Source organism: Schistocerca gregaria, chromosome 2 (genome assembly GCF_023897955.1).
Source record: "Schistocerca gregaria isolate iqSchGreg1 chromosome 2, iqSchGreg1.2, whole genome shotgun sequence".
NCBI classification, from domain to species: domain Eukaryota; kingdom Metazoa; phylum Arthropoda; class Insecta; order Orthoptera; family Acrididae; genus Schistocerca; species Schistocerca gregaria.
The window spans coordinates 62897476-62923869 of NC_064921.1; the positions used below are offsets into that span (position 1 = coordinate 62897476).

Consider the following 26394-nt stretch of genomic DNA (forward strand, 5'->3'; position numbering starts at 1 on the left):
AAATTATTTTAAAAAATCCTTCCAGCCACTTCCTCCAGAGGCAAATACAGTTTTGGAGTTCTCGGATGAAACAAAGGGAACAAATGTGCCTAAGCAGTTCATTCCTGGAGTAGAGAAAGGATTTCATCAGATGGCAGAGAAAGGTTTGTGCAATGAAAACTGCATCATATATTTATCAGGTTTCTATCTGTACTAATTATTACATTCTTTTCTTTTGTGTTATTGTTGCACTTTCACATTGTACAGTTTTATACTGGAAAGTAGTATGTATCAATTGTGTAACAAATTCATGATTTATTAGGTACAAGTGTAACAAGAAAGCAAGACTGTAATGAAATAGGGAGTTGAGTCACATACAATTAAAAACTTGATCTTCGTATGTTGAGTGAAAGTCACATTTATGAAATAGTTGAAAGTTCTACATATGGAATTGCCTTGCCGTGCATGTCTGGTCGTTTCTTGCTGAATTGGGCACTTCCCATCTACCACCTTTCCTTTGGTCCCCTTTCGTACAGTTCCACGGTCCATACCTCGGCCACGGCTTCGGCTGGACCTATTGCAATCTCCCAAAGGCTCAGTTCCACCTGAAGCCCTCCATGGGCACTTTCTCTCTCTTCTCGGCAAGTTTGAGGGCTCTGCTTCCCTCGACATGCTTTGGTAATGACTTTGTCTTTTACAACAGTAGATATTCAGTGACTTTCATTTGGACCCCAGGACATATCGGGATACTGACCAATGAAGTTGCTGACTGCCTGATGAAACAGGCTACCAGTAAAACAACTCTGGAGATTGGCCTGCCGGAGACTGATTTGCGATCGGTCTTCAGCCGCAAAGTTTTTGCGATCTGGGATACTGAATGGCGCACCCTCAGTTCTCCAAATAAACTTCATGTTATCAAGGAGTCAACAAATGTGTGGCAGTCATCCATGCGAGCCACTTGCAGGGAATCTGTTGTCCTTTGCCTGCTCCACATCGGCCATACGTGGTTAACACATGGTCACCTCCTCCATCGTGAGGACCCACCTCGGTATCGCTGTGGCTCCCCGATGACTGTCGTCCACATCTTGTTGGACTGTCCAGTTTTAGCTGCTCTGCGATGAACTTTTAACCTTCCCAGCAGTGTGCGTATTATCGTACCATCTAAGGGAGGGCGTCTGGCCTTCTCTCAGAGGCCTCCACCCTCCCTCCGAGGCCTCCTCCCTCTCTCCTTCTGTCACCCTTTCTTTGCATTTGGTTTGTGTTGTTGTTCGTCTTTTCCCTGTGAGTGTTCATCTCGCCTTGCCTTTTTGGGCTGGACATTTTAGTGTGCAGAGTGGCTTGGTCACCCTCTTTTATTATTGTAATCAGCCAGTCCAGCTCTAAGGTTTCAACACCTTCATCTGCTTTTCCTTGTGGTGTACGTTTCTCCCTTTTTTGTTCATTTCTTTCATTTTCTCTTTCGGTGTGCTTCCACATTCCTTTTACCCCCTTTTACTTTCCCAAACTAATTTGGGTGTTGTTTTACCTCGAGCCTTGTTTGCGTCAGGAAAAAGGGACTGATGACTCTGTGTAGTTTGTTCCGTTTATACCCCAAACCTACCAGCCAATGTACATTATGGTTAACTGAATCAAACTGAGCCTTGGCAGTCCTCAGAATTATAATTTGGTATATACTTTTCACCATTTCAGAGACAGCTTAGTGCCTACCAGTCTTCTTCACATCCATTTTTCTTCTCTGCATGCATTCCACATGTCTACCTCCTAGTAGAGTTTATAAGGGTCATGAACAGTGTCATATGTTGAGTAATCACTGTGAAGGACACTGAGCTGTCCTGTGCTCATGTGAGACAGTGTTACAAGCACTTCACAGAGTTTGAAATTGGCCCCATTGTGGACCTCTGTTTGGCCAGATTGTCAACTTATGCAATAAATAGATTTGTGGGGCATTTGGATGTGACAGTGGCCTGATGTCGGTCTGCACGGAAATATGGGGACAGGTCAAGGTTCCTTGACCACATCTGACCACCACAAGAGGAATTACCACACTGTACACTGAGCACATAAGAACACTGTCATATTTGCACCTGCCATCCAAGAGCAAGTAATGGACACCCTGTAACATTCTATGTCATCCTGCACTATTAGTCAGTGTGTTGCAGCAGCAAAATTAGGGAATTCCCATCCCATGTTTAGGCTGCCATTAACACCACTACACAAACAGCTGCGTTTGGAATTGTGCTGTGACTGGGAAGCATGGACTGCTGACAAATGATTTCACACATTGTTAAGCGATGGATCCCAGTATTGCAGTCCCAGAAAACCATCACCAGGGAGTATGACAGTGACCTAGAGAGAGGTCTTAGTCTTCTAATGTTTTAGAGAGGCACAAGAGCATTACTCATGGCATCAGGGTGTGGGCAGCTATTGTTTGGCTGGTAGCTATTGAGAGATCGCTGATGGCACAATGGTATATCATGGATGGACATCCTGTGTCCTTGTGTGTTCTCTCTCGTGACAGCATTGTGGTGCCATTTTGGAACAGGGCAATGCTCATCTGCTCTTGTTACATGATGAGATTTGACTGTGGCCAGTTAGATCCCCAAATCTACCCCAGACAGAACATTTGTGGGAACAGCTTGGATGTCAGCTCTGTTTCTGTGTCCAGGATATCAAGGACCAGTTACAGCAGCTGTGAGCCAACTTATTTCAGAAAAAGATATGACTTTGACACCCTTGTCAAATAGATCAGTGCATACATCCATGCAGTAAGGGTGCAATGCCATGCTAATAAGTGAGAGCATATTGCTATGTTCTCCCTCAAATTGATTCAGTTTTCTAATCACCAGAGTAATGTGCAGTGGGTGCGCGTTTGTATGGGCACACACACACTAAGTTGTTGCATTCAAAAGTTGAGAAGGTTTTACTAACTTCTATTTAAAATGCTATCTTTGTTCACATGATAAAAAATGTGTTTTAAAGATCATCATTTGGTTCTACAAAAAATTTTGATCTTAGGGACAGTTGATCTTACCTCACTTGACTCTGATTTCAACTCTTGCTAAAAGTCCCTGACTTACATATCATCAATAGTCATGTTTCAGTGCAAGAAAGGTTGACCTTCAGTGTCAAATATTTGTTTCAACAAAGTCACAATGTTCAGCACTGTGTAGACATTTTTCTCTTGTTCAACTCATTTGTTAAAAAACGGTATTCTGATGTTGATAGAAATGTCCTCACATGCTGCACTATGATTTTCAAGAGCATCTGCCACAATTTTCACACTTCATTCATCTGTTGTTTTTTGGTTATGCTAATCTTAGTTTATTGTTTATGCTCACACAACTTTCACAAAAATTGTTAGCTCAGTGAGAAGGTGTACTGCTGTCCAGTGTTAATATATGAGAAACTTCAATTAAACTACTTGCATTCCAGTCAGATTGTTGCCACTTAAAGTTTCTATCTTTATGTATGAACCTAAACTGTCACAGAATACTTGATTATTGTGGGCGTTATTTCTGACTTTCATTATTACAATACAGAATGCGATATTGACAAAAATGATAGAGAGTTATCATCCACAGGCTGTGCCCTACAGCTGACTTAACCTACAATATTAATGTATTGTATAATTCACTTCACATTGTTGACGACCTATGCAGTCCAGAATGAGATTTTCACTCTGCAGCAGAGTGTGCGCTGATATGAAACTTCCTGGCAGATTAAAACTGTGTGCCCGACCAAGACTCGAACTCATTCTGGGAACATCCCCCAGGCTGTGGCTAAGCCATGTCTTCGCTATATCCTTTCTTTCAGGAGTGCTAGTTCTGCTAGGTTTGCAGAAGAGCTTCTGTAAAGTTTGGAAGGTAGGAGACGAGATACTGGCAGAAGTAAAGCTGTGAGTACAGGGCATGAGTCGTGCTTCGGTAGCTCAGATGGTAGAGCACAAGGCAAAGGTCCCGAGTTCGAGTCTCGGTCGGGCACACAGTTTTAATCTGCCAGAAAGTTTCGACCTATACAGTATTTGTGTAATGACGCCAATGAATGCTCAATCTTCTAACTGTTCTTACATATTTTACCAACAGTTTTCAACTCCATTTGGTCGTTCAACAGCCATAGGTCTAAGGGTGATGTTTATCTGAAATGGTTTAAAACTGTGGTTCAGCTTCTATAATACAATTTATTAGATGATTGCCATGAACCTTCCGAATGATAAAGATCCTATGTACATTTTTTTTTTATAATAATTGGTTGATAAGCAACTGTGTAAGTATTTCTGACATGTTAAAATAAAAAGAATATTAACAAGCGTATTTTGTAAATGTGTGGGCATGAATGTCCTAATAGCTCAGAAGAAAATTTGTTCGGTCTTTTGCAATTGCAGCCTATTATCTTGATGGCTGATAATTTGCTTTTCTAATATACTTGTTTTTGAATGTGTTTTTTCCATCTTAGGTCTTCTGTCTGGCCACAAAATAGCAGGGGTGAAATTCAGATTATTTGATGGCGCACACCACATTGTTGACTCTAGTGAACTGGCATTCATGCTTGCAGCACAGGGAGCTGTCAAACAAGGTATTACTCTAACATTGTCATTACATTTTGTTATATTTGTCCAGTTTAATGCTTCATTTAGTGTTGCTACATAGCCTGATGAGCTGAAATATTATGACCACCTGCTTAATAACATGCCAGTCCACATTTGGAATATGATACAGCAATGATTCTACATGACACAGATTCAACAAGTCCTTTGTGGGTTTCTGGAGGCGTGTGGCACTATATGTCTATGCACCAATCTTGGAATTCACATAAAATACAGGCTGATTGTTTTTGGACACAGAACTGGCACCTACCAATGTCCAAATACATTCAGTTGGGCTCAGATCAGTGCGAGTTTACTGCTGTGCCAGTGGGTGGCATTCAATCTTGCATTGAGCAGTGGTCGCAATGTTTAACTTGTCAGTGTATGTAGTACTTGTTTACATTCAGGATACTATTCAACGTCTTGGTTCCTGGTACATAGTATTTTTCACAATATAGAGCAGCCATAGTCATACGTTCATTTGAGAAATCCAACCAGAACAGGGATCCATTGGGGACAGAATGTATGAGTGAGGAGAGGGAAGGAATAAAAAATAATCTTCAGGAATTATTTTTTTAGGATAAAAATTGTAATAAATGCTGTGGAGGTAAACAATGAATGGAAGAATGCATGAATAACTTAATTGCAATCTTAATGTATCCCTGCTACATTCATTTCAGAAAAGCCCACCTCTAACAGAACCATCCTCTTCCTGAAATACTGCCTAACCCAGGATATCCACCCAATGGCCTTCTTACAAAAATTCCTTATTCTGAATGCCAACCCCTCCTCAGACAGACCTCTTTAGTCATCACATTCTCCAATCATAATCTCTCTTAAATAAATTTCTGCAGAATCTTTTTTCCATGGCTCAGGCATCATGGAAATTTTTCTGCTTCTTTTGTCTCTTAGTGTGCAAATACAATTTCCTACACTCCATCACCCACATCTCCTTTCCTGTCAACCTCTCATGCCACACAAACCCTGCAATGTGGTCTATTTCTCTCTGCTGAATTCCCCGTAGCTCACTTCCATTCTTCCCACAAGAAGTAGAAATCAGAGAAACCCAGGACACTTGACAAACTATTCCACCCAAATTCAGTTACGCCGGACTCATCAAAGATCTATTTTCATTCTTCTGATTCCTACAATAGCAACACTTTTTTGCTGCTTACCTTTCTCAGTTGATGCCTCTTTTCAACTGCACTCCCCTGCTCTCATGTAATCACCCTCTTTATATCCCAGGAATTCACCTCCAACATGGTCTTAGTATGTTTCCCTAGGTTCCTTTTCAATAACAGCTGGTGGCTATCTGCAGTGTGAAAGCGAAGCTGTATTTAGTCATCACCCCTGCAGATAAAGATTCCACCAGTGCCCTGGATCTCACAATGCTACCTGATAAAAGGCTTTTGCCAACTGTTGGACTCTTTCCACCAATAAACTCTGCCATAGTAATCTCATTCCAGAAGTAGAGCACAACATCGAATCTTCACTCTCATTTGTAGATGCTTCCTAGAACCTCTTGTCCCAAATCCATCTTCTTCCTCTGCCCAACTCCTCCTCCCCCCCCCCCCCCCCCCCCCCCCACTTACGTGCCCTACCCACATCTTACATATGTTCCATAAAATCACCTGAACCGAGTACCCTGGAAGAAACATTGTAGGTAGTCACTATGCTCACAAGAAAGGAATTTCTGTTGTAGTTGACCATCTCCAACCTATTGCCTGAAACCTAATTTCCTGTCTTTGTTGATTTTTATGACATAGGCATTAGGCTGTAGTCTAAGGTCTGTTTCTTTCTGTCTTCTAATGTTGGAGACATCATCAGAGGCTATAAAGACTAGAATAGTAGCTACAACGACACCAAACCAACTATTTATACATATCCATGCAGTGGTTGAGTTGTAGCATCAGGCCACTTCCTAAGATCATGGAGAAGTGCTGACTTGTGATACGGACCTTATAGGGTGAAAGAGTTGATACTGTTAGATTCATTTAGTTCTAAGACAACCAACTTGTTTAATTTAAAGCCTTCTTTTTGTTAACATTGTTTCCGTGCTTTTCAATTTTGTGGTCTCTTCTTATGTGAATGATTGAATCTTGATAAAGCAAATAGTAGTGGAGGAATGAATTTCGTGATTTCTGGTTACAGTTCATGATCTGCTACTGCTGATATATCCATGTTTCTTGGACAACTATTTCTGTCTTTAGGACAGGTGTTGTGAATGCTTCTTCTAGCTGTTCCTATGTTCACTTGACTGCATATGAAAGATATTATGTATAACTGTGATGTGGTATGTGGCAGGCATAGGTTCTTTGCAGTATTCAACCAGTGATGCACTTTTCTTGTCAGTTTGAAAAAAACTGAGTCAGTACCGTGAGTTCGTAGCATCTTAACGATACGACGTATGACGTTTTTTTATGAGCAGGAAAATATTTGGTTAACTGGTTCTTTTCTGCTGGAAGCTCCAGATGTTTTAGGATGTAATGGACCATTTATTACAGTAGACATTTCTTCTGAAAGTAATTCTTAAATGATCAAGCTTTTCTCAAAGTACTGTTTTTCACAGATTCTTTTAGCCTAGTCCACCAACACCTTAATTACTGCTCATTTCTGTTTGGACTGGTGACTGAAATTTTTGTGAAGGAACCTATCTTCCTGAATGGGATTTCTGTAGACTTTAGGGTACAAAGTTCAGTCATGTTTTTGGAGTACCTGTACTTCTAAAAATGAAGTTTGACCTTATTTCTCTTTGTCTATTGTGAACTTTTTAAAATTTAGAATGTTTGTTCTTTCCACGGGGCCAAACAGCATCAACATGGCGAAATTGGATTTTGTCGTCTTAGCCATCTGAAGGGCCGTTTCTTCAAATTCACCACAAGTGTGCTAAGTGGGTTTCCCATAGCCACACCATCAGTTTGCTCATAGAATTTGTTGTCCCATTGAAAATAAGTTGACTAAGTGTTTGGAGAGATCTCCCATATCCTTGTGAAAATACATTACACCTGTGACATCAATTCATTAAGAGAAACCTTTCGAATTTTATTCTTCTGTTAATATAAGTGTCAGTTTTTCATACAAATGGCTGTGGCCAAATGCTAACAGTAGGCCTTTGCAGGATGCCAGGCTTTTGAATTTTTAATAAACCATACAAGTTTGGTGGCAACAATTCCAATTTGATAACAACTTCTTTCAGTGGAAGAAATGAAAGAGGCTTTTTATTAGATAAGAGTCTTCTGAGTTGTTAGGCAGCATCAAATTCCTCTTCAAACTACTTCACTACTCAACATTTCGATCCCTCTGCTAGCATCCTCTTCAGAATTCCACGTGTGCTGTGGAGTGTTCTGCCATCAACGGACCAGTGGAATCCTGAAGAAGATGCCATCAAAACTTCAAGGAATGAAGAAGTTTGAAGAGGAATTTGATGCCACCTAATGACTCAGAAAATTTTATAATCAATGATTGCAGCCATAGGGCTTTTATTCACTTGTTCATTACCTCAAGAGCAGAAACTGTGTGATCTCTTTTAAATTTTCTGAATCTTCCTAGTTTTAATCTTGAATCTTCCTAGTTTTAATCTTGAATTTTCCTTATGCTTGCTGAGGTTTCTTGAGTTTGAAGGTACTATCTGAGTGTTTATACCCTCAGGCAATGTCTCCAGTATTAGGAGACAAAATGTTAGGCACAGAAACATGCCTTACACCATGGTCTATTGTCCATGTAACAAATATCAATGAAGATGCAAAACTGGATGTAAAAGCCTGTACTGTACGATCTAACTACCTACTTTAAGGACATGAATTGTTCTTCATTGCCCCTCTGCCATCTCTTTCCCATTATCAGCTGGGCCCATGTTTGTAACTTGTCATGAGTCATGGCAGGATATCTCAGTCATTAAGAACATTGCCTGTGAAAGGTAAGATTCTGTACAACTATTTGTCTGGCATACAGTTTTAATCTGCCAGAAAGTTGAACACAAATACTGGTCAGAATGGTGGTCTGGATTTAACTATTTGAATGTTAATATTGCCAAATTCGTCAGCGCATATTCTCATTTCAAGATATCTTTCACTTGTCTTCTCAGTAGCATTGAGGCAATCAGGTCCCTTCATTCATTCTAAAATGGCAGCGAGTTTTCTTGCTATAGAAATCACAATGTATAGTAGTTTGTGTTATAAAAAAATAATTGTCTGCATTAGAGTCTGGAGTCATTGAATTTTCTGCATTTTTGCATACAAAAAAGATTGAACTATCTTTAAGCCCTAGATTAGCTGCATTGTAAAGCACATTCATCATACCCCCAATGTTTGGTGTTGTGTTTATACATTATTCAAAAGGAGTTATTTCATAATATAAAAAGCTAGTGCTGTACTGTTCATTCACTTCCTAGCACCAGTCAGTATACACACTATCAGCCAACAAGAAGACCATGACAATGGTGTCTGGTTTCTATTTTGTGTACCACAATTTCCCCTTTGTTTAAATAAAAATCTGACTCAGCGTCCTCCACAGTGACTGATACATTCAGCTCAGGAAAAGAACTGTGATGTAATGTTGCCTACATGAAGAAGAAAAAGAACAAAAAATGAGTGTGAAGGTGAGTCGCGAAATGAAAGATCTATACACCAAAGTCTCTACTGTGCGTTGGGTGACTAGTAATTTACTAGATAGAATGCGTTGCTTTACATATGCTTTTAAGTACCTTTTAAAATAAGTATGTTATAGTAATCACTTTAATCTTAAGAGACAGTCTATTGTACAGTTTTATTCCATGGTAGAAAATTCTGTTTTGAGTTTTTTGGTAAATGTGAGATTAGTCTGTTCTTTTTCTATGATCATGGATAGAGCTGTCCATACTGTAATTAGGAAGCATTTTTATGTGTAGAACTGGTTGTTAACAGTATTCACTTGTTGAAGTTAAGATACGCAATGTTTTGAGCAGATTACCAAGTATTGAGTTGATGGCCAAACATATGTCGTATATGTTCAGTGGATGACAAGTAAGGGCAGGAATATGTTGTTTCTTAATAAAAAGTCTCACACATTTCTTGCTACACATGTGTGGGTTTGCCCTTCTGACAGTGGTGTGTAGGAGGGGCAGTACTCTCTGTTCCAAAACCTCCTTGATGTAGCCACTGCTGTTCAAGAGTTCCTTTGGTATGTAGAAGTCAAGGTGTTTCATCTTGTATCTGTTCATGTGATGGCCTACACAATCAAAGCTGTCATTTACCTATTCTGCCTATCAGCAGTGCAGACTGCCACACTGTGGTCACCACAGTAGTGTGCAGACACCACTGCAAGACTTAACACAAAACACAACAGTTTGCCACTTCACACATCAATATTCGTGTACTCATAGCAGTCTGACCCAGTTGTGGTTTCTAGACAACAGAAGCTGGCATTGGTCATGTTGTCATTGTTTCAGGCCATAGCAAATGGTATCAAAATGTCAACAAAGTCAATGCTTGTATTAGTCTTAGAAATGGGTAAAATGTAAAAAATCTGTAGACATATTGTATCAAATTACATATAAATTAATTTGGTTATTAAAATTATGCTTCAGGAGTGTTTATTTTTTATTGTATATGTTATTTTGGACTTACTTGTTGTCGTTTGTAATTTTAGTGTTTGAGAATGGTGTGTGGCAAATATTGGAACCAATCATGTCAGTTGAAATAACTGCACCGGAAGAATTTCAAGGAGTCATTGCTGGACATATAAGCAAGAGACATGGAATCGTAACAGGGACAGACAGTCAAGAAGGCTGGTTTACAATTTATGCTGAGGTTTGCCAGTTTTACACTTAAAAGATTTTATAATTTAAATTTACAGTTTTATGTTAGATTTTTCAGATATGAAACTTGAAAAATATACTATAAATTTTTGTGTGTGTCACAAATGAATTATTGTATGTATGTTCATGTTTGTTTGTTTGCATAATTTTCTTTCTTTGCTGTTAAACAAAAATCGTCATCTTATCCTTGTGATTGATTATTAACAGAAGATTTAGAATAATGAATTGGAAACTATCTTTACATGTAATTAGTTGGTAAATGACATTAATGTCTCAACATTATTGTTGGTTCAGAATTGATGGTGAAGTGAACTGCTGAAATGTCGGTTTGTGATATTTCAAAGAATTTTCAGAAGGGGTTGAATATTTTTATTGCCAGTCTTGATTTTACTTTTACCTTGCATATGCCAAGAGGCTTCTACATCAAATATGTTCAACATCACATGACCACTAAAATGCATTTCTTTAGCTGAATTTGCCAACAGGCAAGTAAATTATTCTACCTGGCTATAGCAGTGTGACTTGAAAGGAGGGTTTTGTGTGTGTGTGTGTGTGTGTGTGTGTGTGTGAGAGAGAGAGAGAGAGAGAGAGAGAGAGAGAGAGAGAGAGAGAGATGCTTTGCTTGTAAACTTTAAGATACAAGAAAATATCACTTGTAAACTTTAAGATACAAGAAAATGATATATGCCCATAGAATCAAGTGCAAAGTAGTTCTCAGTACAAGTACAGTACATTTCTTTGATACAGCAAAGCTTCTGCTCACAAATCAACACAGTTATAGAAAACATCACTTCTGCGAAACTCAGCTTGCCCTTTTCTCACTCGATATCCTGCGAACCACGGCGAAGGGTAACAGGCAGATTCCATACTCCTAGATTTCCAAAAAACATTTTGACATGATACCGCACTGCAGACTGTTAATGAAGATCTTAGATCCACATTATGTTCTCAGCTATGTATGTGGCTCACAAACGTCTCATGTGATCGAACCCCATTGTCCTCGTCAGCAATTGTTCACCAGAGACGAGGGTATCATTAGGAGTGCTCCAAGGAAGTGTGATAGGACCGCTATGATTCTCTGTATACATAAATGACCAGACAGATAGAGTGAGCAGCAGTCTGCAGTTGTTTGCTGCTGATGCTATAGTGTGTGGGAAGTTGTCTTAGTTGAGGGGCTGTAGGAGCATACCGTATGACGTAGACAAAACTTGTAGTTGGTGTGACAGTAGCATTAGTAGTGTGCTGTTTGATACAGTCACGTCAAATTAAAAATATAGATATAATATTGCAAACCAATATGAAATGTTATTAGCATGTAAGGATTACAGTAGGGAAGGTGAATGGTTGACTTAAGTTTATTGGGAGAATTTTAAGAAAGTGTGGTTCATCTGTAAAGGAGGCTGCATATATACTAGTATGATTCATTCTTGAGTATTGCTCGAGTGTTTTAGATCCCCATCAAGTCTAAAGGAAGACATTGAAGCAATTCAGAAGCGAGCTGGTACATTTGTTACTGGTAGGTTCACCCAACATGCATATATTACGGAGATGCTTTGGGAACTCAAACAGGAATCTGTGGAGGGAAAGTGACATTCTTTTCGAGGAACACTAATCAGAAAATTTAGAGAACTGTCATTTGAAGCTGATTGCAAAATGATCCTACTGCTACAGCCATATATTTCGCTTAGGGACCACAAAGATGAGAGAAATTACAGCTCACACATAGGCTTCACTGTGTTTCCAAATGGATCAGCAAAAGAAATGATGGTAGTGGTATAAGGTACCTTCTCCCACACACCATATGGTGGCTTGCAGTGTATGTAAGTAGATGTATTTATTGAACTAACAAGTGATGCCAAGAAAATGCTGCATTATAATATCTGCTTGGAGCCCATGTACTTACTTATTTACTTACTTACTTATAATGGCCACACAAACTGCAGCTGGTCCTTGGCCTCACTCAGTCCAGCCTTTCACACATTCCTGTCATCTGCATCTTCCTCTCCCAGACCCAGTATCTGCATGTCTCCCATGGCATTATCCTTCCATCTCATTTGCATCTGTCCCAGTGTTCTCTTTCCTTCAGCTACTCCATCCATTACAGCCTTTATTATTGTGATCTCCCCTCTTCTCCTCACATGTCCATACTGTCTTAGTCTGTTAATTTTCACACTCGTTAAGATGTCAGGCAGTGTGTAATTATCTAAGTTCTCTGTTTTTCCCTATTCTCCACTGTTCATTTTCTTTCACTGGTCCATGTATTTTTCTCAGTACTTTATTTTCAAAAGTGATAGTTATTTCTCCATTTTCTTTGTAAGGGTCCATGTCTCACTTGATGATGGTCTGATATATTCTTATTTTTGCCTGCCTAGATAGTAACTTCAATCTAATGATGTTGTGCATAGCTCCTTGATGTCTTCCCCCAGCTTGAATTCTTGTTACTATTTCTTGTTCTATAAGGTTTTGTTGGTTGATATTGACATAGAGGTACATGAATGTGTCTGTCTTCTGTATTGCTAGATTTGCGATTTTTAGATGGTTTGACGCTAAATGAGCTCTTCTTCGTAATACCATGAACTTAGTTTTACTTTCATTTATAGTTAGAGCTACTGTCTTAGCGTCTTCCTTTAGCACAGTTCCCATTTTCTCCAGTTCTTCCATGTTCTTCCTATCAGCATGATATCAGCTGGAAAAGCCAGGACATTTATCTTTTTTCCTATGGTGACTCCTGCACTTTGACATGTTGCTCTCCTCAGGATGTTGAGGACCAAATTGAACAGGGTTGGTGATATATCATCACCCTGTCTCACTCCTGTTTTTACTTCAAATGCTTCTGAGAACTCCCCCTGTACTTTCACTCTACGCTTTGATTCCATCACACACATTTTAGTTAGCTTTATCAGCTTGTCAGGTATCCCATACTCTGCCATTATCCCCCACATTTCCTCTCTTACTATGCTGTCATGTCCTTTGTTGAAATCTATAAACAGATGAAAGGTATCATGATTGTGCTCCCAGTTCTTATGTAATATTTGCTTTAGTGTGAATATTTGGTCGATTGTTGATTTACCTTTTCTGAACCCTGCTGTGTCTAATATTTCCCCAATGTATGGGTTGAGCCTGTTCAGTATAATTCTTGATATTACTTTATAGCATGCGCATAGGAGAAATATCCCTCTGTAGTTCTGTGTCAGAATTTTGTCTCCTTTCTTGTATATGGGACACACAGCAGCAGTTTTTAATTTCTCCAGCATTATTTCTTTTCTCCATACCTCTTTTATTAGTCGAAGATCCAACTCTGATGGAGGTGAAGGTGGCAATAAAAAGACCAAAAAATGAGAAGGCCCCTGGAATAGAAATGATATCAGCAGAGCTCATCAAAAAAGGAGGAGAGAAGATGCGTGAATGGTTAGCTGAACTGATAAAAGAGGAGCCCATGTACCTTGTCAAAATGCCAGATTTCATGCTTTATTACTGTGTCCTATTCATTAGTGTGCTGATCCTCTGCTGCTGTGTCCTCCTCACAATCTCTGCTGTAGATTGTGGAAACGATGTGCTCAGCTGCTGTTTCTTGTCCCCTTTTATGCTGGTTTGGCCTCCTTTAAATATTCATTGTGCTTGAGTTGTAGTCAGTGAAAAGTGGTGAAATTGTCTAAATAGTAATATAATTTAGCGATTGGTTTGTGGTCTATTCTTCCATGCTATCTGCAATTTGCAGCGTATGCTGTGCAAATGGCCACCTCTCAGTCAATTTGCAGTGTATGCTGTGCAAATGGCCACCTCTCAGTTTTGATTACTCTGTAACTTCAGAGGATCATGATGGACTATTGCATGTTGAGTGTTGCATGAGAACTATCATGAAGCTAATTTTAAGTTGTGTAGGGACATTTTTGCACAGAAGTAAAGTGTTATCATGTGAGACATTTTCAAGAAAAAGTACTTAGTAACAGATATCAGAATGCTTCTGAAATATTGCTGTAATGATACATTCAGTTCCCTTAAACTGTTTTTTTAATATGTATGCATCATTTTAACTTCATTCAGTTGAGAACATTTGACTCAAAAATTTTCTTTTTGTGATCATAGCAATTCTACCCACACAATAATCAAAATGCATGTTGTATTTCTATTCTAAAGTATATACAGTAACACTGTTACATGTTACAGGTGATTTTCCAACATCCTCTCCTTGTCACTTGTACATTTGCTGAGTATTTATATTTTGATGAAGGTCGAAGATGATAAAAATCATCAAATTATGATGATGATGTTTTTCTGCAGACTGCAGTGGAAAATGGGAATGATTTTCCAAAATGCGCCATTTTATCCTCAGCCACTTAATATCAACTGCTAGATAAAGATCACATCTATGTCATTCCTTCATCTTTTTTTAATGTCAACTGCCTATGTTCCATTGGGTAATCTTCTCAGTCTTTTCTTGTCTCTTGGAGTCCAGCAAAGAACTTCCTTGGTCCATCAATCGTACATTTGCCTGGTAACATGTACGACAAACTTACACTATACTTTGATCATTTGTCCTTTTTCTTGTTTTCTGTCTCTTCTAGTAATTCCAAGTGTGCATCTCTCCATTGTTCATGTAGCAACCCTTAGTTCTGGAATTATTTTCTTGTTAAAAGTTTGTATTTCACTACCACAAATCAAAAGTAGTATTATTTCAACAAATGTTGCTGCTATTGTCATCAGGAGTAAAAGTACTGACTGCCAAGGTTAGCAAAATGTTCCACTTATGCACGGGAAACAATAGCATCCTGAAACTACCAGAGGAGGGTCAGGAAGATGTGTGTGGGAAGGCATGGAGCTGATTTGCTGTGGAACCAAATGACGTCTGGAGAAGACAAAGGTCTTAGCCTGTGTGTCTTCATATTGGAATTCCTTTATAACAGAGACAGCTGAGATCCAGTTAAATTGTTGTAATATTAACTGACACAATGTACGGGGGCATGAGGAGTGGTTTTGGACACAGAGAAAAATCATAGGTGGAGATGTGACACATATAGGCAGGTGAGAGCAGCAGTTTCAGTGTGGTGCCAGACCTTTCCTCTACCTGACTTCATTCATATCTGGGACTGATTGAAGCTGCCAGAAGCTTTCCAGCTGACACACGTCACTTCAGCCCTCCTCCAAAAGTTTGTAGGCACTGCTTCCTCACCTATATAAGTGGAACACTGTGGCAATCCCAGCAATTTGTGCTAGATGTTGGCATGAAACAGCTGTCTAAAATTTATTTTAATGATGCTGCTTGCAAACTGAGAAGGTTTTAGTCATCATATCAGGAGTTTAGTTTCTAAAATCCTATTTCATTTAGCAAAAGCACTCCAGGCCATTTTAATACTTTTATTTACTTATTTTCCTCTACAACCCACTGTTTTCTTCAACTGCTCTAAATCTAGAAATTCAGCAATTGGTTGTATGACTTCATTATTAATTTCAGCTATTTTCTTTTTGGTGTGTTTCTTGAATGCTCTAGTCTCTTTATAATTGTGTTTCAGAACTCTCTTCAGATTTGATCTACTAAGTTCTTCCAATTACTGTTGCTCTTTAAGTACTCAGTGTCACTAGCGTAATGAAGATAGTTCATATATGTTTATTAATCTGTATTCCTTCTTCATGCTCTCTGTTTAGAAATCTGAAAACCATACTAGTGTCCAAAATTAAAGCAATAAATAGAAATCTGCAAGGCTGCATTTCTTTTGCCACGAAACAGTATAAACAGGTAGTAGTAAAGTAGAATCAATGTAAAGAATACAGAAAGTAAACATGTTGTTGTTGTTGTGGTCTTCAGTCCTGAGACTGGTTTGATGCAGCTCTCCATGCTAATCTATCCTGAGCAAGCTCCTTCATCTCCCAGGACCTACTACAACCTACATCTTTCTGAATCTGCTTAGTATATTCATCTCTTGGTCTCCCTCTACGATTTTTACCTTCCACGCTGCCCTCCAATACTAAATTGGTGATCCCTTGATGCCTCAGAACATGTCCAACCAACCGATCCCTTCTTCTGGTCAAGTTGTGCCACAAACTTCTCTTCTCCCCAATCCTATTCAATACCTCCTCATTAGTTATGTGATCTACCCATCTAATCTTCAGCATTCTTCTGTAGCACCACATTTCGAAAGCTTCTATTCTCTTCTTGTCCAAACTATTTATTGTCTATGTTCCACTTCCATACATGGCTACACTCCATACAAATACTTTCAGAAACGACTTCCTGACACTTAAATCTATACTCGATGTTAACAGATTTCTCTTCTTCAGAAACACTTTCCTTGCCATTGCCAGTCTACATTTTATATCCTCTCTACTTCGACCATCATCGGTTATTTTGCTCCCCAAATAGCAAAACTCTTAGCGATATATAAAAACGTTCATTTTTTTCCCAACTTAACGAGAACATACCTTCACCAAAGAGTCAAGCAGTATATTGCTCCCTCCTACGTATATCTCCCGAAGAGACCATGAGGATAAAATCAGAGAGATTAGAGCCCACACAGAACCATACCGACAATCCTTCTTTCCACGAACATTACAAGACTGGAATAGAAGGGAGAACCGATAGAGGTACTCAGGGTACCCTCCGCCACACACCGTCAGGTGGCTTACGGAGTATGGATGTAGATGTAGATGTAGATGTGCACAAACTTTCAATGACTGGTTAATGTGGTTCATATGGGATGGGACCATCTCTGGTAACAATACAGACCTGACGGCGACTGGGCGTGCTGTGAATGTAGCAGTAGCATTCATGTGTAGATCTCTTTTTATAAGGATATAGAACACGCCAAATTATTTACAAGTTTAGACTAATTTAAAATAAGTTAATTCGTATACACACGTTTACAGACTTCTAGTTAGAGTCGGACCATTAGATTTACTCCTGGTATACGATACTTTTTTTTTTACAAATAACTTATTAAATAATGTAATGCCACCTGTTCACTCATATCCCACTATCAGTCAATGCACACACTATACATACATTGTTTCATAACACGCACATGCACACACACACACGGTGGCTCTGGGCCATTTTCTGTACCGCAACTTCCCATTTGCTATCCTGAAAAGCTGAGTCAATATCCCTCCATAATGAGTGAGATGTTGTGCTCAGAAAGAGGAAGAGGTGTTAGTATTGCGCTATGCATAGGTTGTGGGGATAGTGTCTTTAGAAACGAAAAAAGAAGGAAAAAAACATATAGTGAAGGTGTTATGTGGAATGTTGGATGTTTTATGATCATTGTTATTATTGTCATTATTATTATTATTTATTTGTATTATGTAACCCCTACTCTATTTTATCTAAGTAATTCTTCAGTGTATAAAATGTCTTGCATAACAGGTACTTTTTAGCTGCCTTTTTAAATAAGTGTGTTTTTGCAATTTCTTTAATCTCTTTTGGTAATTTATTGCACAGTTTTATTCCTTAGTAGAAAATGCTGTTTTGAGTTTTATGTTTATTTTTCTTGGTAAATGTAAGTTGAGTCTGTCTCTTGTTGCAAGGTCATAGACAGAGCTGTTTGTGCAATAATTACCAATGTTATTTTTGATGTGTAAAACTGACTGGTAAATGTATTCCCATGGAGCAGTTAAAATCCCCAGTGTTTTGAACGGATCTTTACAATGAACTCGACTAGTATTTTGGTTATTATTCTTATGGCTCTTTTCTGTAATTTGAAAATTGTGTTCATATCTTGTGCATTTGTTCCCCAAAAAAGAATGCCATAGCTAAGAATTGAATGTACATATGAATAATATGTAACTAAAAGACACTGCATGTTACATGCTGATGATAGGATTCTAAGGGCATAACATGCTAATGACATTCTGTTTGCAAGTATCTTTGTATGTTCACACCACTTCAACTGAGAATCAATATTCACTCCTAGAAATTTTTCATTTGTTACAGTGTCTATAGAAGTGGCATCTACATTTAATTTAACATTGTAATTTTTCCTCTTCAAATTGAAGTTCATGGCTTTAGTTTTCTTTATGTTCAATGTCACTTTGTTACTTATTGACCAATCATAAACTTCCTTGAGAATTTCACTTGCTTCCTCTGCAAGGAGTTCTCTTGTTTCCTCAGTGACTATAATATTGCTGTCATCAGCGAAGAGAATTTTTTCATCATGAGTAACACTACTGGAAAATAAAATTCTTTTCCGGGCTATTATGCCGTGGTCTGATGGATTTCGCATTGTAACCCGACGTTTCGTCCCCATCTGCGGAGGACATCTTCAAGGGGGTTCGTGGCTTCTGTTAACTTCCGAAACACACACTGTCTCACTACTGACTGCAGCAAATTTTTGTTTTCGCGTGCTCCCGCGCATAGGCGTGACATCACATGTTTTGAATATGCGAGCGCAGTTGGCCGTTGTCGGTTGCCGCCGTCCGCTGTTGCTATCATCCCATGGCGGAAGACTGGTACACATCGTCTTCAGCACCGGCATCCAGATGTCATTCAATTTCACGCCCTCCTCCTTCCTATTAAAATTCTACTTTACTACGAGAGCGGATTCAACAGACCCGCCGGGACTTGGCAAGCACAAACTGTAAGTTAATGTCTCTCCATATTACTATCAGTAATAAATTGTGTAGTGGTGACTGGGATAGAATTGACAGACTGTTGCATGGCGTGATTAGGAACCACATGTTGACAACGTCTAGTAGACAGAGGAAGAAATTTGATAATTTGCATCCTAATCAGACGATCCGCCAGTTAGACGCTTCCCGTACTGTTATCAATTTATCCGAACACTTGTTATCTGACGATGAGAGATCTGTGCTTGCCAAGGATGGAAATTTTGCCATTAGTCCGCGAGTTGTGCCCACTGAGGAGATAATCGCCAGTGTAGAAGCAGGCATTCGTAGTGTGGACGCGATTACAGCCGAAGAAATCTGCATAGAAACTGTGAGAGTATTAGCTCGCGCAAAGCCTCCAAAAAGTAATTTAACCGTGGGTGAGAGGAATGCAATAAATCGCCTAAATGAGGACGATAGTATTATCATTGTCCCCGCCTACAAGGGAAATGCGACGGTGGTTTTGAATGTTACTGACTATCACAGCAAGATTAATGACTTACTAGATCCGCAGACTTACAAGAGGTTGAGTAAAGACCCGACTGATAAAGTTCTTAGAACGGTTACGCGGTTAATTAAGAAGTCCTCTATCAAACAGAACGTTCAGAAAAGTCTGTTCAATTCAGTTGCGCTGCCACCAAGACTCTATGGCTTGCCGAAGGTTCATAAACAACATGTTCCTCTGAGACCTATAGTGAGTGCCATTGGTTCGCCCACCTATTCTATTGCCAAGTTTTTGACAACGCTATTACGGCCGCATGTGGGACGATCGGACTCCTATATCAAGAATTCTGCACATTTCATCAGTAAATTAAGCGGCATAGTGGTCCAGCCGGAGGACATGTTAGTCAGTTTCGATGTGGCATCGCTATTTACTATGGTTCCTCTCAATGAGGTGTTGCAACAGCTGAATAGAATTTTTCCTCCCGACATTGCAGAACTATTTAAATATTGCCTTACGACCACATATTTCAAATGGAACGATGAGTTCTACGAACAGACTGATGGCGTGGCAATGGGGAGCCCCTTAAGCCCGGTTATAGCTAACTTTTTCATGGAAAAATTCGAGGCGCAGGCTCTAGAAACTGCCAACAAAAAACCGAATATCTGGTTCCGCTACGTAGATGATACGTTTGTGTTGTGGAGGCATGGCAGAGAGGAACTAGGCCGTTTTCACAAACATCCAAACGGTATTAATCCGAAGATTCAGTTTACCATGGAGGAGGAGGCAGAAGGGAGACTAAATTTTCTGGATGTGCTAGTTTACAAGAAACAGGATGGTAGCTTAGGCCATACAGTTTACCGGAAACCCAAGCACACGGATCGTTATCTACACCGGGATTCGAACCACCACCCACAACAAAAGCGAGGCATAATAAAAACGTTGGCGTATAGAGCGAGGAACATCTGTGAACCTGGGCTACTGGATACGGAACTGGAACACCTCACTGATGCATTACTCAGGAATGGTTACTCGGCTGCTGAGATAAAAAGAGCGTTAAGACCGCCGCGTGAAAATCATAGCAATGCACAAGCGCTAGCAAAATCGAAAGTTTTCCTGCCTTTTATTAAGGACGTCACTGACCGCATAGGGAAAATATTGAAAAAATGGAATATCGCGGTGATTTACAAACCTACCCGGAAGATACAAGAACACCTGAGATTGGCTAAGGATGCTCGTAAACCGCTGGAAAAAGCAGGAATTTACAGGATCCCGTGTAGTTGTGGGGAGGTATATGTGGGTACCACAAAAAGAACGGTCAAAAAACGACTAGAAGAGCACAAGGGCAATTGTAGAAGGGGAGAGATTGATAGATCAGCTGTTGCGGAACACGCTTTGCAGTCAGGAGACCACCACATTTATTTTGATAGAACTCAAGTGCTGGCAGCTACAAGCAGATATCATGAAAGGCTTTACAGAGAGGCTATAGAGATTATGAAACACCCCAGGAATTTTAATAGGAAGGGGGAGGGCGTGAAATTGAATGACATCTGGATGCCGGTGCTGAAGAAGATGTGTACCAGTCTTCTGCCATGGGATGATAGCAACAGCGGACGGCGGCAACCGACAACGGCCAATTGCGCTCGCGTATTCAAAACATGTGACGTCACGCCTATGCGCGGGAGCACGCGAAAACAAAAATTTGCTGCAGTCAGTAGTGAGACAGTGTGTGTTTCGGAAGTTAACAGAAGCCACGAACCCCCTTGAAGATGTCCTCCGCAGATGGGGATGAAACGTCGGGTTACAATGCGAAATCCATCAGACCACGGCATAATAGCCCGGAAAAGAATTTTATCAATCATGACAGTTCCGGCCGTGAAAGTTTACATTTTACAACTACTGGAAAAGTCATTGATGTATACCAAGAATAGTATTGGTCCTAATATGCTACCTTGCGGAACCCCTATATTAATGTATTTTGGTTCTGATAAGTGTTTTACTAAATGTTTAGATCTATTTGAAGTATGTGTTACGTCTACTCTTTGTACCCTGTCTGCTAGGTATGATTGAAACCAGTCATTAGCTACCCCTCTTATTCCTAATGCTTCTAATTTAACACAATCTTGTGGTCGAGTGTATCAAACGAATTAAGAATTCTACTATGGCTGACTGTATTTTTGCCACTTCAGAAACAAAATTCTCTTAAAAGATTGTATTTATTCATGTAATTCATTAAACTGTCTTTCATAATTGCTTCTATTATTTTTGAGAATGTTGGCAGCAGGGAAATGGGCCAGTAATTTTCTGTCTTCTGCATTACCTTTCTTAAGCAAAAGTACAACTCTTGCCTGTTTTAACTGCTCTGGAAATGTCCCTGATGTGAAGGATTCGTTTTTATTATATTTGCTAAGGGGCCTTGTATAATCCCTATGCATTGTTTCAGTACACACATTGGTACTTCATCTAAGCTTACTGACTTTTTTATTTTTTGAATAGTTTTATTGACTTCATTCTCTGTCGTTGGAAGTAACATCAGTGTATTTAGTGCACATTATTTACAGTTATTATATTTGTTTTGGGTAATTTTTGCTGTAACTTCTCTGCAATACTTGAAAAATGCTTGTTTACATAGTTTGCTAAGTGTGTGGATCACTTACCTTATCCCCCTCCCTTAGCAGTATATTATTCTGCCTTTGTTTGCCTCTCCCCGTTTCCTTTTTTATAACATCCCAGACTGCTTTGCTTTTATTCTCTGCATTATATATTATTTTGTCATTAAATGACTTTTTTGCGGCAATTAGCACCTTCCTTAATAGATACCTATGATAGAAATTTAAAAATTCTAGATCATTGCGAATCTTTTAATGGAACTTAGGTGTTTAAGTGTTAGGGAGGACGTCTTAATACCTGCTGTTATCCATCTGTTTTTGTGAGATGTTGATAAAGGCATGCATACTTTTGGAAATGCCCTTTCATAGTTCAATTTAAACAATGTGGAGAATTTAGAGAATTTCATATTCACATTAGTTTCCTTATACAATTCATCCCAGCTTTGTTTTTCTAGTTCTTTTGAAAAATCTTTTATTTTGATTTCTGATGGATGTCGTTTGTAGGATTGTAGTTTAAGGAATGATTCGACGACTGATTTCACTGTTTTTTGACAAAGATGGTCCGATAGACCAAGTTCGTTTACAGCTACATCACTTTTATCTTGTCCATATTTGTGGCCACATGGTCAATTACTTATGCTGTCGTTGTAGTAACCCTTGTTGCACTGTTGATCAATAGGGACATGCTAAAACTTTGAACTATGTTTATGAAGGTCTGGAATCATTTATGATATTAGTGTTGATGTTAATGTCCCCACAAAGAATTATGTTGACCTTTTGTACTTGAGACTTTATCTAGAACTTATGTTATTTTTTTTTAAAAAAAGTGCCCACGCTACCACTGGGAGATCTATACACACACAAAATGATTAATTTCTTGGTGATATCAAGCCCTGTTTTAAATGTTTTATTGATGTAAAATAAAATACTTCACAAAAGCAGAAGGGTAGTATGTTATGATGATGATGATATCAGTGAGTCATAGTTGGCATCCTTTAATTCCTACAAATACTTGGGAGTAACCAATAATTTATAAAGATAAGAAATAGAGCAATCACATAGCCTCACTCTTAGGTAAGGCAGGTGACAGACTTCAGTTCATTGGCAGAATACTGGGAAAATTCATTCTAAAAAACAGATTAGTTACAACTGGCTCCCATCTTAAGAATACTGCTCAAGTGTGAAGGACCCATGCCAAATAGGTCTAACAAGTTATACTGAATGAATACAAAGAAAGGGTTTAGTACTTTGGTCAAACTCAGCAACTGTAAGTACATTTGTTGAAAGAAATCAACAACCAATTGCACAAAAGAAATTTTATTTCTTTACTGGTGTTGGACACCTAGTGCCCTGAATGAGATTTTCACTCTGCAGCGAAGTGTGCGCTGATATGAAACTTCCTGGCAGATTAAAACTGTGTGCCCGACCAAGACTCGAACTCGGGATCTTTGCCTTTCGCGGGCAAGTGCTCTACCAGCCAGTCGTGCACACAGTTTTAATCTGCCAGAAAGTTTTATATCAGCGCACACTTCGCTGCAGAGTGAAAATCTCATTCTGGAAACATCCCCCAGGCTGTGGCTAAGCCATGTCTCCGCTGTATCCTTTCTTTCAGGAGTGCTAGTTCTGCAAGGTTCGCAGAAGAGCTTCTGTAAAGTTTGGAAGGTAGGAGACGAGGTACTGGCAGAAGTAGGGCTGTGAGGACTGGGCGTGAGCCGTGCTTCGGTAGCTCAGACGGTAGAGCACTTGCCCACGAAAGGCAAGGTCCAGAGTTCGGGCACACAGTTTTAATCAGCCAGGAAGTTTCACCTATTGCCCTTCTTGAAAAAGCTTATAATTATTGCATTATTAGCGAGCATAAGAAATAAGCAGGTTTATGCAGCATAGTACTTAAGCCTTCTGTGTAGAACATCTTGCTCACTGTGTTGCTATCTGCCTTAAAATTGTGTTTGACTTACGATGTACTGTCCAACAGTGTTATTCAGCTCCTTTAATTCCAATGGGTGAAAAAGACCAGTTGTAATACCAGTTCATCTGCAGGGTGGAAATCTGCAGAAAATTTCACTATTCTGAAAACTGAAAAACAGTCACCTATGACCAGATTAAGTATCTTCCATTTGAGAAACAACACTAGTATTTTTGACACTGCACTGATTCCACTACAAAGAATACCCATGGCCTGATTCCCAAAAAAGAAAGAAGAGTGTCACAAATAGTCACAGGTTTGTTTGATTCATGGGAGGGCATCATGGAAACACTGAAAAATTTGAATTGGCAGACACTTGAAAATATATGCTGATTACTCCATGAAAACCTATGTACAAACTTTCAGGAAACAGTATTAATTGAAGAATCTAGTGATAATTATGCTGAATGACAACTGTGTATGTATTACGTTACAAACTTTGGTTTGACCTTTGAAGCCAGTGTCTCTGATACGGAAAAGTATTAAATAAAAATGATTCATGGGAAGCATTTTTTATGATAATAAAATTTTCAAAATAATGGTAGGTATGAGATTAGCAGTTTATCCCTTGGTTAATAAACTAATAAAAAGAATGTGACAGATACAGTTACAAAAGCACTGCTAATGGCTAATAAGCTGTTAACTGTTAACATAGTCACCAGTCTTAATAAAAATAACATTGTAGCCATTGTGTTTACGTGGAATGAAAAAGAAGTCCAAAGTGCATCATCTCCTTGTTGACTCACACTTTTTATTTATTTTTCCTGCTTTATTTTGTAGATTTGTTACATTTTTTACAGGACTCCCTTTCTTTCAGATATGCTGTAGTGTTTGAAATGAATTCAAGGACCAGTTTTAATATAATGTATAATTGAAATTTTTAATACTCTGTTGAGTATATCATTATTATGTTTATATTATGATTTCAGGTACCTCTCAATGAAATGTTTGGTTATGCCTCTGAGCTGCGTTCCTCCACACAGGGGAAGGGGGAATTTGCCATGGATTACAGTCGCTACTCACCATGCCTACCCGATGTTCAAGAACAGCTAATGCAAGAATATCAAGAAAGCATTGGAAATGTACCTCAGCAGAAGAAAAGGAAAAATTAAATAAAGTCTTTAGATAATTTGATCTAAGCAAATTATATATAGTTATCAGTAAGGGGGGAAAACTGTGGAATCAATATCCTTTCCACTTTTCCATTCCATTTTACTACTGTCTCTCTGAGTTTCTGTGTAATGACTCGGTGTTTTCTTCTCAATCAGATGTGATATTTTGAATGTCTGATTGCTAGACATTATTCAGTGGTATGAATACATAGATACATTGTGTGAGACTATTTGTTGAAGAGATGTGGCTAGAGAACTTTTGCCACAAAACTGTGATTTGAATAATAGGTTACCTATTTATGTGAATGACAATTGTGTTTGTATTATATTACAAACTTTGGATTGACTTTAGAAGTCATTCTCTCCGATCTGGAAATGTAAGTTATTTGTATCAAGATGAGATGTAAATATTGTATATAGCAGTCAATAAAAGTATGAGACATTTTATGTTGTTGTTCATAGTTAAGAAACTATGTTTGACTTTCAATTCTGTGTTACTACAGTTGACATATTTCTCAGTTTTTCAAAGATTTTAAATTGTTAACTTCACCTTCCATAAGAGGAATACCTTTCACTGGTAAGAACAGAGTATATCGTGACCTGTTTGTAATAAATACAGAATTGCAAGGACTGTTTGAACATGCAATGTAATGCCTGTCACCTCGTATAATTCTGTGTGGCCCAGCCTCATAATAATATTACAGTACATACATTTTGTTTCGTAATTATTACAGACAGAAATTGTAAAACTTCCTTTCCCTATACACAATTAAAACATTGGATATTGCATAATTCTCTTCCTCCAGCAAAGACTGAGTATTTGATGTTTTAATAATAAAAAGCATTCCACCGTTCACCATCATGCTGCCAAACAGCAATCCAAGTATGACATGCATTCCAGTTCACAGCTTCAAATTACCAATGTTTTACTGCTGCATCCTCTAATGCCACACAGGCTCTCCCAAATTGCTATGCGACTAGTATCCATGGGAAAAAGGATAGTGTGTAAAATGATTTAAACCTTTCTTTTTTATTTAGGAGAATGTGGTGTATACAGGGTGAAAATGAAAGATATCAACAGTTAAAAAATCTGGAAATCAATGGTATCTGTGCTAAAGGCAATGCACCAGCTTGCACAGTACACTCAAGTGGACTACACATTATTCCCATGATGGCAGAGCCCTTGACACACACTCTGTTACCTACATTACTGGTCACCATTTCCACAATCGCACAGTAATGCAAAGTAAACTGTTTCCAATATATTTTACTGAGACAGGCATATCTGTATGAATGCATAACCCTAGGGTGGGGGGAA

The 26394-nt window shown here is 38.8% G+C and overlaps 1 protein-coding gene across 1 annotated transcript in view; it reads left to right on the forward strand.

The window, feature by feature from the left end:
- LOC126336328 (elongation factor G, mitochondrial) overlaps positions 1–25523 on the forward strand; it is a 92509-nt gene extending 66986 nt beyond the window's left edge. Inside the window, exons 12-15 of the mRNA XM_049999892.1 lie at positions 26–143; positions 4432–4551; positions 10187–10347; positions 24894–25523. Of these exons, the coding sequence (XP_049855849.1) occupies positions 26–143; positions 4432–4551; positions 10187–10347; positions 24894–25076 (582 nt within the window). The 3' untranslated portion in view covers positions 25077–25523. The remainder of the gene's footprint in view (positions 1–25; positions 144–4431; positions 4552–10186; positions 10348–24893) is intronic.
- Positions 25524–26394: the final 871 nt, after the last annotated feature.